This window comes from Leptosomus discolor, chromosome 1 (assembly GCF_034619465.1).
Source record: "Leptosomus discolor isolate bLepDis1 chromosome 1, bLepDis1.hap2, whole genome shotgun sequence".
Classification (NCBI taxonomy): Eukaryota; Metazoa; Chordata; class Aves; order Leptosomiformes; family Leptosomidae; genus Leptosomus; species Leptosomus discolor.
In genome coordinates this window covers 126,184,680-126,199,039 of record NC_141391.1, presented here as the reverse complement: position 1 = coordinate 126,199,039, position 14,360 = coordinate 126,184,680, and the positions used below count along the sequence as shown (strand labels likewise).

Genomic DNA, 14,360 nt, shown 5'->3' with positions numbered 1-14,360 from the left:
TTTTGCAAAATACAAACCAAATCCAAAGCACTGGATCTATCCCTGCAGCACCACTCTGAGGACAGACTTACTGAGATTAAGGTCCTATTTCTACAGCCCTTAGTGGAAAGATTCCACATGATAAAAAACCACCCCTTTTTCTTACACATATTTATGCAATTTGATTCAGCTCCAAGATGGCTGTTTTCATCCACAGGCTATCTTTCAAGCACCATGGCTCGGTCATTACATTCACAAAGTAGCTGAAATTAATCAAAATAAGTATTACTTTAATTGGCTTGTCATAAACAAGAGAAACATGAACACATCCCTCTTCCTGGGAGGTTTTGTAAGCTATTTCTCAAACCTGGAGGAAGGAACGTAACACCCTCAGCAGCTATCAAGTTCAAACGTTTGTGAATCTGGGCTTTAAATCACAGCTTAGAAAGAGCTCTCTGCCCAATGCATTCATTAAAGACTATGTGCCAAACTAATGCTGCTCTTTGAAACTCCTCATAAACTTCCCTATTGCCAATTGAGGGAAAAAAATGGTAAGGTTTTTTTTTTCCCAACATGGAGTAGGTTCCCAACAACCACACAGTGGAAATACTTACTCAAGTGGGATTCACATAATCTATTTGAAACATGCAACTCTATAGAACAGTTCCCCCTTGCTAACCGGGGCTGCTCTCCAGTTGACAATCGTTTACAGTCACTTCCTCTAACAAATCTCATGTACACACTAAATTCGACTATTGCCATGGATAGTACAGCTGCACAGAACTGCATGGTTATACTTGGGTTATTTTACACAATTTTTATTGCTAAGCTGATGCAAATCCTTTCCCATTTTCAAACAGCAGTTAACATTTGTGTTGCTGCAAAAAAGGGTATACAGTTCTCTTCCACTATTAAAAGAAACCTGCCTGGCCAATCCAACAGAATGTCTCTGAGACCTCCAACCTGAAGAGAACAGAAAGATTTCTGTATGTTAGACAGGACCAACTCTACAGCACAAGTAAGTGCTTGGATCAACACTTATACACCTGGTGTCTTTGTGCAATCTAAGATTCTGGCAAATAAGTAAAGCATGATAGCATTGGTGAAATTTATAGAGGGAAAAATCATTAAGCAGGACAAGAGTTGAAAGCAAGAACTAAGTGCACTTTATAATATCTGCAGATCAGTCATTTCCGTATCTCATTTCTCCTAATGCAGATGTTTCAGGCAGGAAGGCCAAACATATGGGTTTTAAGACATTCATCTTTGGTTTGATGCTCTGTCATTAGAGGTATGAGGCTGATTTCTGTGTTCTGACTTAATGCAAGGCAAAGCTCTCTGGAAAAGTTCATGTAAAAAGCTACTGCTCATGTAAATGCAAAGCAATTTAAAGCTAACAGTACTTTCACTCTTCTTGGAAATACCTGCTAAAGTTGGTAGCTGTGATTGAAAAAGATGATGAACTCAGGCAGGTATATATTGCAAAGCTGTATGTAATGGAAAAAGAAACTGTCTTATTGCAACTAAGACTTTAACAGTTTGAGCTTTTTTTTTTTTTTTTTTTTTTTTGCATTGAAGTTTCATTTCCCAAAATAGGCATCATAAACCAATTCATGTTTCTGGACTTCACATTGAAATAGGCTTTCTTATTCATTCCATACAGATGCAAACAACTAGGACTCCTTTTGTTGAAATGGCCTACTATATAAGCACAATGAGATTAGCTGTAGACAATTTTTCAATCACAACAGTAATTTCACTTTGTGCAGCTATTCTTAATATATTCTAGAAAAAGTTAATACTCCCAGTAAAAAAGTAAGAAATAATAGTTTTAGATTCAGTTTATAACTTGACAGTCATTGGCCACATATGGAAATGGGCTGCCCGTCTTGATGGATCAATGACAGGAGGTATGTTAATTAATACAGCGATGAGCCATCAATACAGTATGCATAAGTAAGCTGTTATACACGGAGCCTGGAAACAGGGTGGCAGAGGGGAACAAAGGCACCACTGTCTTCAGTCCACAGAGAAATGCATCACTAACTGATTACTATACACTGTGGTATGAGGCTTTGACACTGAACTCATTGCTTATCTTAAGAATTCTTTTGACAGTATCTTTCAACTATGAAAGACACAGTTTTGAAGGGAGGAAATTATAAACCAACATCTTTTCCACTGTTCAGAGAGAAGAGGCTTTAGCAACATACCAAGAATCTCTTATCTTGCATCCCTATTCCCTTCCCCCTTTTAAAATTCTCTGAATTATTTGGAGTCTATTTTTCATCTCACTCAAAATACAATCCAGCAGATGCCTCAACAGTAATTCTGAGATCACTATGCCTGGCACTCTGCAGAAGGATTTCTCTCTCTCTCTCCAAAATTAATGCAAGACTTTATCAGTCTGACAGGGTGGAGCAACACCAAATGATGCTACCACCTGCACCCTCTTGCTCAGTGCTTCAGATATTGAAGGGCATCACTATAGCTGCATAATATTTGTTTTCAGACATTGGCCTCAGTGCAAGCCAAGCCTCTCACTACACATAGCCTTTCTAAACACAAAAAAGACTCTATGATGCATTCATACTGTGTAACACACTTGTTTTATTCAAGCTCTTTTGAAGTTAGGCCACGTAAGTTGCACGTAAAATTCACTATCTGCTACAAAGGCATTCCAGACTTCCATTTCCCCAGGCACTGGGAGACAGGCACACAAGTCTCACACTGAAAACGTGAGCAGAACTAGTGGCTGAAGACAGTGAAATCTGTTCTCTCAGTCACATCAGAGAGAATCAGAAAGATAGGACTCCACAGGAGTCAGTACAGAGTTACACTGATGTAAAAACAGGGATGAAGACAGAATTAAGACCATTCAAACTCTAATCACACTCTACAGATCTGCCTGTTTGATGGATCAACACACCCTTAACCCAAATTATTTGATTTATTATACATTTTCAAGTGAAAGTTTGATGAGGTTGGTTCAGAGGGACTCCTTTACTCAGCTAGGGATGTGTCAATCTGAATTGCCAAAATACAATAAAACAGTCAACATGCCTCATTATTTATGAAGTTACCAGTAATACCTCAATTCCTGAAAAGAAAACTTACTGGAGCATTTGTACATTGCAAGATGCAGCAAAAACATTAATCAACGCTCATATCACTTCTGCAAGGTGGAAAACAGCTTCATCTCCGCTTTGCTAACCAAGGAATTCATACAGGAAGTTGCAGTGACAGTCAACCAAAGTGGTGAAAGACATATGGTTAGAGGCCAGGACTGCTTTCCACAATGTAGCACGTCACTCGAGACCACTGAGTCCAGGGTCCAAGCCTTTTCTTGTTTGCAGCAGTTACAAATTTTGTGACTTTCAGCAGATTTTGAACTCCTGATTTACATGGATAAGAAGAGTGAATACAGCTCTCCATATATATGGCTTGAATGTTTTCCTCATCCACCTCTGAAATCCAGCCGCAAAACAGTCACAATTGCTCTGCAAGTGGGGAAAAATGACCCTTCTCTATGTTAATAAAACATTAACATTCCCTCACTGTAAGTAATAGCACTCTTTTGAGCCAGCCTCATGCTAGAGGGAATCTTCATCTGTATCAATGTCACTGCTTGGTTTGTTCAATCTCTCAAATTCTTCTCCATCCTACAGGAACCAGAAGCAAAAGAGAACAATGTGAGCAAAAGTTATCTTGTTATTAATACCAAAAATAAAAAAAAAAAAAAGTAAAGTTTATTTTGAAGGCATCACTTACACAAAAGCAAGGCCCTGTAACTTAAATCTCTTACCAGCGTGTAATAATCTTGTTCTAGGATGTACATGCTCATAAAAAACAGCCCCTGTGTCTTTAACACTTTTCAGTGACTCACTCCCTAAAATAGCTTGTAGGCCCTTCTTTCATCAGGAAGCCTGCTCACGTAGTGCTATTTGTTTTTACCAGAGCTCCCTAATTGAAAGTGCTAAAATAAGATAACGTCTGGTATACCAAAAATATACGTCTTTGTGTTACTTACTGCTTGTTAAACAACAACCTAAAAAGGCACCATGCAGAGTTTCTGGAAAACATCTCTTCCAAGTTCAATGTTTCTTAGATTTAAATGGAGACAGCACTCTCTGCTGGTTGCAACGCGTGTTACACATCTGTACACGCAGACTAAAAATACACAGACATTAACCCTTTCCCCTTTGACTGCTCAGCTCAATTGAGTGACATATCTAAGAGCAAGCCCTCCCTGCCATGTTCTAGTTAACTAGATTAATATTCAAACTAGACCAAAACCCACTAACAGGCCTGGAGGAAATGTTTTGTAACAAAATAACCATGTTAGAACTCCATACTTAAACATTACCTTTTTGTCTTCAGATATCCTTGACTATTAAGGTAGAAAGAATCTTAACATCAAATACATTAACTTCTTCATGATGTGGGCTCAGCTACACAGATTTATCAGTTCTACTTAAGTACAACTATTTCCCAGGCATCCATTCTAATTTCTGGATGCCTAGGGCCAGTAAAATATTTTGGTTATAAAGGTTTCCAGAAAGGATTTGTACAAAGCTAAAGTTGCTCACCGGACTGTCTATGGTCACAGCAGGAAAGCAATGCTTACCTAGGCTTCATGAATCGAAAAAGTGGAATATGCAAAGCAATACCAAATCAATTTAAAGGATTTTAAGAAATACTGAGGAGGTTTTGTGTTTCAAGTTGAGGGATGAGTCTGGTCACATGCAAAATGAATCTTCCAAACATTGCACAGTATAAATGGAGGCAAAACAAAAGAGAAACCTGAAGAGACAAATTATGAAAAGCCTTACCCCACTTGACCTCTCCCACGCATCTCCTTTGACAAGTTTGCCCCTCTCCCGCAGAGTGGCATATTCCAGGCCTCTTGGTTTACTGGCATTATAGATGAATATGGAAAGCAGCACTACAGGAGCTTCCAAAAAGAACTCTAGAGAAGGCCTGAAGTCAAAGATGATGAAAGAGACAGTGGTGATGATGACAGTGGTGATCTGAGCAGTCATAACATGGAACATATTGTCTCGGAACTTCAAGATGAAGGCTACAGACAGCCCCAGGAAAGCTGTGACAAATATGAGAGCCACTGAGAAGACGTTGTGGCCATAAAAGAAGCCACAATTCTCTATCTGCCTCCGGTCCTTGGCCCGCAGCCCCAGCATAAGCCCATTGAACAGCACACCAAAGGCATAGAGCTTGCTGTTCTGCACGAAGATACTTTCACCAAGCTGATCCCCGTCTTTCAAGATCTTTTCGTTGTAGATGTTAGCCAGGGCAGAAATGAAACACTGCACTAGAATAAGCAGATGGCCCAGGCTGAGGCGAAGAGGTTTCAATGCTCCTGCCATGGTACTAGTGACATTCCACTGAAAGCTCGGAAGGAAACTTGGTGCTACGCAGTTGTCCTTTTCCAGGCATGCTTCCTCGGGTCCAGCATAGAGAAGGCAGTTGTTAGATGGACTAAAAAACATATTGTGATGGAATCCGTGTGCAGCCAAGCTTTGCTGATGGCCTCCACTTCCTAGAGTCAGGGCAACGATGGACAGGAATAAAATCACCAGAGATGCCCATTGTACCCAAGAGAGTTTTCGCCTAGGAGTAGACAAAAAAACCCAGCAACTTTAGAAACAAATTAAGTGACTGGAGAACAAGTCCTATAAAACACATAATGCCACAGACAAGGCAGAGACAGACACATAGAAAAATCTTGGCTTTTCAGAACTGACAGTAAAATTCCAAAACACAGCACACTTTTCTATGGCAAGGGGGGCCCAGCCTGGCAATCACAGAAATCCAAAATGGAGTATTCTGCAGAGAGAATTTAAGGAAAGCCTTTCAAGATCAAGTTAGTTCTAGACACTGACTGCCTGCCAAGTTAAAAGCAACTGTTGTCTCCAAGGGAACATAGGTCTGATGGATAAAAAGAAATCACAGATATTCAAATCATTATCCTCTTTGGCAAACTTTCAGCACATTTCACTTTTCCCCTGTGATTTTCTGCCCTTTCTCCAGTATTTTATGATGGTAAATCATATAAATCTATGAACGTAATTTATAAAACTATTTATACTATTTTTTCACTCAAGCAAAGCCTGTTTATCTTGGGTAAAACCAGAAATTTGGAAGATTAAGTAAACTGTGACATCACAAGGGACATAAAACTAAACAACTGAGAAAAAGCATTTCAAGTCAGACTATCAGACACTGTTTTGGTACACTAACACCTGTGGAAAATGCACCTTTGCTGCACGTTTCTGATTAGAGTGTGCAGTTAATATCCGTTTTCCTGTCAGTCTCTTCTGAATCTAAATTGCACCATAAAAAGCACGGATCAGGCACAATGGAACACATAGGACAGTCTGGCTTTTGTCACATGAAAAATGAAGAAGGGACATACAATTACTTTTTAAAACATACTGTGCAATTGATCAGAAACACATCAGGGCTGGCACAATATTACCAAAGGCACCTCTACCTTTCACTCCTACATATCTCATCCCCTCTTGTTAGATTACATTTACATTAAATTGAGAATTACAACAGACTAGAAAGAAGTACTACTAATCATGAAATATGAGATTTAATGTACAAATGAAAGTACCCAAACCTTCATTCTGACCACCCAATACCTATATAATCATGATTTCAGTTGTTTTCTCTTACAGTTGACCATATATGTAGAGATATGTAGGGACTCTAAATAAGCCATTATTTCCTACACCTTCAGATATAGAAAACAAACCCACCTCTCCAAGTTGGTATAGCCACAAGAGAAGAGAATTACTGTTCCCATCAGACAAAGAGACAGAACATAGCTTAACTTCTTCACCAAGGCTAGGAAGATACAAAATTTAATGTACTTTAGTAAATACTACTTACTTCAACACTATCCTGAAGAGAAGGGCTGTTGTTATAATGACAAAATTTGAGAAGAGTACAGCCATTGCCTAAAAAGAGAAGAAGGGGAACAAAGTTTTATACGTCAAAAGCCCACCAACTTCAACTGCTTGCCTTTCTGCAAGGTGCCAGAGTGAAAGGCATCATCCTGGTACTGAATTTTCTTCCTTACCCATGTGGCAGAATAACACATCCCTAAAATGACATTTGAGTCCCATTTCAAAAATCTCAAGCAAACCACAGAGCCTAAGTTCCACTGTAGTGGGGAAAGCTGTACTGAACCAAAGATGTGAGGAAACCATTCCAGCAGAAAACTTACTTAACAAAAAAGAATATGGTTTAGTTTTCTGTCAGATCAGTTCCCCAGCCAGGCCGACCAGTCAGCTGCAAAAACAGTTGTCAGCACAAAGGAGGAAGTTGCTCCAAAATGAAAAGAGGAAAAGAAGAGGGAATGGTTGAGGCTGCTTCTGTCTGCGGTGCCAGCTTGCAGCATTCATGAAATGCCAGGCTTGGACAAGGCAGTTGTGGAAAAAAACTTCTTGCAAGTCAAGTGCACTTGCTGTATCATCTATCAAAGGTAATGAACTGCTCAGCTTGAATTTTCAAGACTGCAGCTGTACTAAAAAATTCACTTATTTCAAAGTACAACTGAAGACAACTCTAAAGTTCCTGTCCAATTTGGGAACAATATAATAATGACATTGCCCTAATCCATGACCATAATCCCAAGCTGCAACCTCCTTGTCCCAAATGTCCCAAATTGTGTGCTATTCAGGACTGCCCTGTGTATCAGTACATGTACAAAAATCTAGACACCTGAACTCTTTCCTCCAATTCAGCCTCAGAGTGAGGTCACTTTTTTAGACAAAATTACACAAAAACATATATGGATTCAGAAGTGCAAAACACAGACCTCATCCTGAACTTTCTAATCTGCATTTTGACATTCCCAATTCTGCAACAGCAGAACCTTTTTCATTTACCACAGGAAAAGCACAGGCCCTTTTCTAATTACCTTAGTTCCACTCCACTCCAAAATACTACCTGATGAATAATAAATCTCAGGAAACAGCATGACACAGGGTCTCAAGTAAGCTGAAGGCTGACACATGAGGCATCTGCCTAAGAAACCCCAGATAGACTTTCTGCTTTGCAAGATTATCACTCAATAAATATTCATGTCAGGTCAACACTGTGGGATGAGAAAAATATTGAATACACAAGTGAATATGGCAGAGAGCACTCCAGAAAAAAAGAGCCTTGATGCAAAATGTACAAGTGTTCCATGTGTACTCCGGTTTTGCTTTACAGTCAAAGCCCCCATCCAACATCTCTGGTAACATAGTATGATCAAAATCTATAGCAAGATAGTTACAAGGAATTAATTTTGAGTTGCCTTGTTCTCTGAGGTCTCAAGAGACCTCTGTTCTAGATGAGAAGGAATAAGAAAAAAATATGCCAAAGATCACCACACCACTAACTTCTACGTCACAAAGTCTATAAAAAACAAGTCTTATCACTAGGAAATCTTAGCCACTAAAGAGTATTCATAGTTACAGCCGAAGCTTCAAACAAAAAAACCTCACCAAAGCAACTCCGTACTTCAAGCAACTGCTCACCTAGGTACCACTTAAGTTTTTAAAGTCACATGAAACCAAGTTCAGTCAGGTATGGCTTCCTTCTTTCAAGCATCCTGCCTTCATCTTTTCACTTTCAGTCTTGTACACTGTCAAGGTAGTCTATCTTACAGGTATTTAGTTAGTGATTTTAATACTCGATTACCATGATAACGTTACAATTTCAGCTAACCCTCATAAAGTATATTCAGTTAAAAGGTATAAGACACTAGGAGTTCTGAAAAAGAGGAATCTTAGAGCACATGTTCTGAGGAAAGAGAGACGAGGTGTCTGGGGGAGGGGATGTAAAATATAAAAGCTGTGCATATTACAAAAGATGTCCTTAACTGAGCCAAAATGAATTGCTTAAGAAAGTAACAGTATTTATGTAACCTTCTAAACATCAGGCTTTGCTATTACAAATATTATAATGGAATTTCCTTCCTGAGTAAAAAAACAAAACAAAACAAAACAAAAAAACCCCCACCAAACAAAACAACTCACCACCAAAATACCACACACAACAAACCACAGAACCAAGCACCCATGCACGTTATTTCAAGACATCCAACTTGATTTTAATTAGATTTTCGCAGTCAGGTCCTATTCTAGACTTTGGTCTGTCCCTGACAGAACTGTACACCTAGAAGGACAACATTTTAAAGAGAAATTCTGAAAGAGACAGAACAGAAACATTTATACTTATTTTTAATGCCAAACAGGGGCTGCCATCATATTTTATAGCAAGCACTAAACACCTGTTTCCATCTAACTTCAAACACAGATTCTGAACAAAAAAGTATCCTAGCAGAAAAATAAAAGAAAGTGCAAAAATTGTACTATTTCCTGAGCGTACGTAGATTCATGCAAAAAGATGAAGGTAGCTAGAAGAAAATACCAAATAAATTTTGTGCTTAGACACAACTGATAAAGAAATGCAAAAAATAAAGAGTCAAACAGTTTTCTCCCTCCCCTTCTCAGTTCCCGTTACACCTACTCCCTTTGTGGGATGACATTTACTTACTTTTCTTTGGAGTCAGTGAGGAAAGAAAACAAGTCATCATGTGAAGTCACATAAATAAAGTGGTAGAAGCTGCACAGAAAAGTGCAGCTCAAATACTAGCAAGAGGAGCAAATGCATTGAAAGAAAAATATAGAGTTGAGGAAACCAAAGGAGGGAAAGCACCGAAAACCTGCCTAGTAGTTAAGCAATTCAGCCTATTTCTAAATCACTTTGGATGGAGAAAACACCCAGAGACTCTCCCCTACTGAGAGCTGTGTAACACTGACCAGTGGGCAAGAGAACGGGAAGGTCTAGCTGGTCAGGTAACAGATCATTCTTTTACCTGCAAATCTTGCCTTGCCAGCATTTCAACTGCAGATAGTCCAAGGGCAATGTCACCTACCACTAAGACACTGGAAGATACTTTACTCAGCATATGCATACTTACTGGCTGGAGGTAGGACAGTACGTAGAAGACAATCAAGTTATCCAAAAAGTAAAGAAAGGCAGGAATTGACCATTTCATGGAATTACAAAAATTCTTCCAGGAAAGACATTCAAAGGGATGATCCAAACAACCTTCTGGAAGGAAAAGGAATCAGTAAGAAAGACATCCTTCTTATTTTCAAAAGCCCATTCCCTTATAAGAGAACGGGTACCACTGTTCTGTTTTCAGGAACACTGTTGGATTGAAAAAAACTAAGGTACCACAGCCCTCTGGCAACATAAAGGACAGATCCTGGGCAGAACACATAGCTAGAGCAGCAATCCTGTGTCTCCAGGCATTCACCTCCTTGCTTCAACAGACAAAACATCACGGAATCTGTTACCCTCATCAGAGTATTTGTCCACTGGGAGCAAAAGTTCAATCATCAACCATTCTTTGAAAGACAAAAAGCACCCCAAAGTCTGCACACAATAGTGACATCATTAGTGGGTATGATTTTCTGGTAATTATCAATCAAATCTAGAACTGAAACGATGACACAGACAGTGGATCTATTCATATAGCACCCAAAAGACAGCCAGTAATGTCAGAAATACAAAATAAACCAGAACTCTGTAGCCCACAGCACATGAGAACATATAGGAAGAAGGAAGGAAGGAAGGACGGATGGATAAGGCACAAAGAATGACATCCACTTAGGTATTCAGGACACACACTTTAGGAGGAAAACTATGGTAAACCTTAGACTACTCTAGAGCTGGTGACATAAGTACTTTGTCAGCACAGATTTAAGACTATACAATGTTATTTAATCCTCTTCTGAACCACCCACACTTTGAGTTCAGCAAAACTCAAGACATCTGGAAGAAAAAAAGAAAAGAAGGAAAACCAGAAAATGTGTAATCAGCAGTAGACAATGACAGCAAACACTGACTGAATGTATTTACTGTCTTGGGTATGTCTGTACTAAATGGTGGAGGTAAAAATTTCATCAGCACCGTTAAATGGGAGAAGCAGACAAAACCAGCAGTTCAATTTAAGATGAGTCTCTGGTGCCTGACACCCTCTTCCAATTTAAACATCTGTTCTCTACCATTTCAAAATGCTATGAAGTTGACCTCTCATCCTTTTTATATCAGGACAGAAAAGCCAAGAAAGAAAAAAGAAAAATAACCTTCAATGCAAAACCAGCAGCTGGTGAAGCCTGACGTAACTTTTTCTGAACAGCAGCCCCAAGACATGTCTTCACAACAAAGCTACCCTGAATTATAACATTGATATGTTGCTTCTGACTCAAATACCACTACACATACAACACAGCCTCTTCAGTGAAAGGTGGTGGTGCTTTTAAATGAAAGCAGTCAGAACAACAGAACGTAAAGGCTAATCCTTGAGTTAGTGCAATTTATAAGTTTCTGTTCAGTCATGACTTCAGAGTGAGGTGACTCACATCATCCCAGCATGACACCATGTTAAAATTCTGAAAATGTTAAGACTGTGTTTTCATGACACTTTCTAATTCAAACTACCTGTCCCCTTTTCAACTACCATACACACAACTCAAGAACACCTGAATTTACAACACAATGTAGAGTTATAAAAGTATAGTTATAATTCTGCATGGAAGATACAATTCCAGCAAACCTTACTAGCAGGATTTGCTCCATACTACTACATGTGAATCTATCATTTTTTAAAAAAGCAACATAAAAGGGATATGAAGTACAGCAAATCTTAGAAAGGCCGCACATTTTAGCTATTTTAAACTTAGGTACTTACCTTTTTTCTTAACCCATACTGCCAACACCACACACAGGACCAGCTTTACTACTTCAGAACATATGTTCACTGTTGTAGGAAGGTAATCGTATTTGTTATCTGTGGGATTCAGCAAATCATAAGAGTACACAATCAGATTCTGTCTCCTGCATTCATAATTAGAGCAAGAAACTATTTCAACCTCTTCAGTCAGAATTTTAGCTACTTTCTATAAATAAAAAAGGCTATGTCAGCACTTTCATTATAAATATTCCAATTTTTATGATATACAACTTCCTGAACGTCCTTTCTGGATTGAAATCTTTCCTCATTTGGTCCCAGTTTACAGCAGAACTTTTTGGAAGAACTCAAGAACATCCCTGTTTTAAAAAAAAAATTAAAATGGGAATGTTTTCCCCAAATAGCAATATGCTATTTTTTCCACCTCACAAAAATGGCACCACCTTCTTCGAGGCCTGTATCTTTTCTTTCTTGGCGTACTTTGCCAATACTTGGCACAAGGAGAAGCAGCAATATAGCCAGTTACAGCACGCCCACTATGATACCACTTTTCTCCTAAGCCTGTTGCAAGACAAGTATTTCAGTCATGTACTACTGAGAGTGCTTACACAACAATTTAGTCTTTGAAAATCACCTATAAAGCAACTCGTTGCCTCATCTTTTAAGGGCAAATCTCCATATAGATCATAGACCTTCCAACTCAAATTATCACTTTATGTCAGACCAGTGACTACACAGAAGTTTTCCAGTACAGAAATACACGTCATTATTTATACAATAGAATGGTTATGCTAAGAACTCTGCAGGTGGAGAACTAGGCTTCCAGGTACCCTTTTTACCCCAAACGTCAACTCTTTTCTTATTTGCGGTACGTTTATTGCCCAACAGCACCTTCATTGGCAGAATACTTCATCAGGAGGATTCGACTCGAGCCCAGCGCAATAAACACTCCGCCAAGCAGAAAGGTATAGATGGTGGTCTTGGAGCAAAACGCGGATCGACTACAGCACTTGGTCTTCATTCTGCTGTCTTGCTGTCAATGCCCTTCAGATGGCAAAATGAAAATACTCTATAAATTATACTTCCAGAGTTAAACAAGGTGAAATGTGTGTATTTGACTGCTTTGTGTTAGTTTATACAAAGATGCTTATATCACAAGCCATGATCTCATTCTACAGTTCTTTTTCCTTTTTATTAAAAAAAAAATAATAAAATGAGAGAGAAGAATATGCTATGAAGACCAGCAAAGGGGGATATACAATGTATATACACAGTGATGCTGAAGGTGGCACAAAGAGGCCAGTCTGTCAGAATATTTATCAGCTAAATACCGATTAGCTAAAAAGATTAAATAAATGACATGTTTATTTTTCTTTAATATTTTTAAAAGTGCTCTTGTTCCCACTTCCAGCAAGGTAAAGTTTTACAGCTGTGGAGCAGGAGCAACACCTCAGGGATGACCTGGCACTTACTCAGCACCGGCTTGTGCCCAGGAGGCAGGGGAGGAACACGGACAGCTGGAGGCAGCGCCCGAGCTGTACCCGCCTCCTCCGTCCCCAGCGCTGCCGTTACTCGGCCGATCCGTTAACGGGCCCCCAGGTCTGAAAAAACAACCAGCAGACGGCCAGCACCGGCCTCTGTGCCGGGGGAAGAGAGGGAGAGCCCCTTGGGGCCGGATGCAGGCGGGACGCCCGTTAACGGCTGCAACATCCTTTTAACGCGCCGTTCCACCGCCCGCGGGGCCAGCCGGGGCGCAGCCAGGAGATCGGCTTCAAACCGGGCCCGGGGCGAACACCCACCTCGCAGCGGTGGCGAGAACGCAGCCGGTAGGCGCCGCCGAGCGCTCCCCCGCGCTGAAAGAACACTCGCCTGGCTCCGCTGGCCGCCGGCTGCCACGTCGCTGCCTCAGGTCCACGCCCGGCCGCAGCCAGGAGCGCGGCCGCAGCGGGTGAGGCGGGCTCCGAGGCGGCAGCGGCCAAGCACCCCGGGCACCGCGCTCCCCCTCACCCCCGCTGCACGCCCCCAGCGCCCAGCACCAGGCTTTCCGGCCTCCCGCCAGGCCCGCGGGCACACGGCCAGCTCCTCAGCGTCCCGCACAAAGCCCCCCGCGGCGCCGCAACCGGGGGCGCTGCCAGGCTCCCGCCCCGCCCCACACCCACCGGCCTCACCTGGCGGGGCGGGGCGGGGCGGGGCGGAGCCCTCCCGCCCCGCAGCGCGCGCCCCCTGCCTGCCTGTTCTCCCCGCGCCGCCTCCCTGCACGGGCGCGCGCGCCCTCATTCTCTTTGACAACAGCCCACGCAACGGCCGCCGCTCCGGTCACGTGACCGCGGTGAACCGGGCACCGCCCCAGCTCTCGCCCGCGCACGTCCCCTCAGCTACGTGGGCCGCCCCCGCCCTTTCCCATAGACGGCGAGCGTGCGCGCGAATGCGCGCGACGAGATATCCGCTTCCTATCCCGCCCCTCTCCGCCCTCCCCCCCTTGCGCGCGCAGACGGGGGGGGGGGGCGAGGCATCTGCGGCGCCGGCGGGCGTTGCGTTGCCCCCGGCCCGCTCCCGCGCAGGCGCATTGTCGCCGAGCCGGGCGCGACGCGGCGTTGAGCGC

General features: G+C 41.8%; 1 protein-coding gene across 4 annotated transcripts; it reads right to left on the bottom strand.

The window, feature by feature from the left end:
- Positions 1 to 2,569: 2,569 nt before the first annotated feature.
- SLC35A5 (solute carrier family 35 member A5) lies at positions 2,570 to 13,948 on the bottom strand. 4 transcript variants are annotated; one of them, XM_086464006.1, is made up of 7 exons: positions 13,927 to 13,948; positions 12,650 to 12,802; positions 11,759 to 11,857; positions 9,980 to 10,113; positions 6,895 to 6,962; positions 4,812 to 5,607; positions 2,570 to 3,641 (listed from the first exon to the last, which is right to left on the bottom strand). In XM_086464006.1, the coding sequence occupies exons 2-7, from the start codon at positions 12,777 to 12,779 to the stop codon at positions 3,573 to 3,575; spliced, it is 1,296 nt and encodes a 431-aa protein (XP_086320132.1). In that variant the 5' UTR covers positions 12,780 to 12,802; positions 13,927 to 13,948; the 3' UTR covers positions 2,570 to 3,572. The 4 variants fall into 4 exon arrangements, with proteins under 4 accessions (XP_086320132.1, XP_086320125.1, XP_086320142.1 ...); XM_086463999.1 differs by lacking the exon at positions 13,927 to 13,948 and adding an exon at positions 13,231 to 13,366; XM_086464016.1 differs by lacking the exon at positions 13,927 to 13,948 and adding an exon at positions 11,492 to 11,494 and having other exon boundaries at positions 12,650 to 12,812.
- Between the last annotated feature and the right edge of the window lie 412 nt (positions 13,949 to 14,360).

Coding starts and splice junctions, on each gene's coding strand:
- SLC35A5 (XM_086464016.1), bottom strand. CDS start 12,779: ATGAAGACCAAGTGCTGTAGTCGATCCGCGTTTTGCTCCAAGACCACC. Junction 11,858..12,649: donor GAAGTATTCTGCCAATGAAG/GTGCTGTTGGGC, acceptor TGAATCCCACAG/ATAACAAATACGATTACCTT. Junction 6,963..9,979: donor TACTGTCCTACCTCCAGCCA/GTAAGTATGCAT, acceptor TTCTCTTTTTAG/GCAATGGCTGTACTCTTCTC.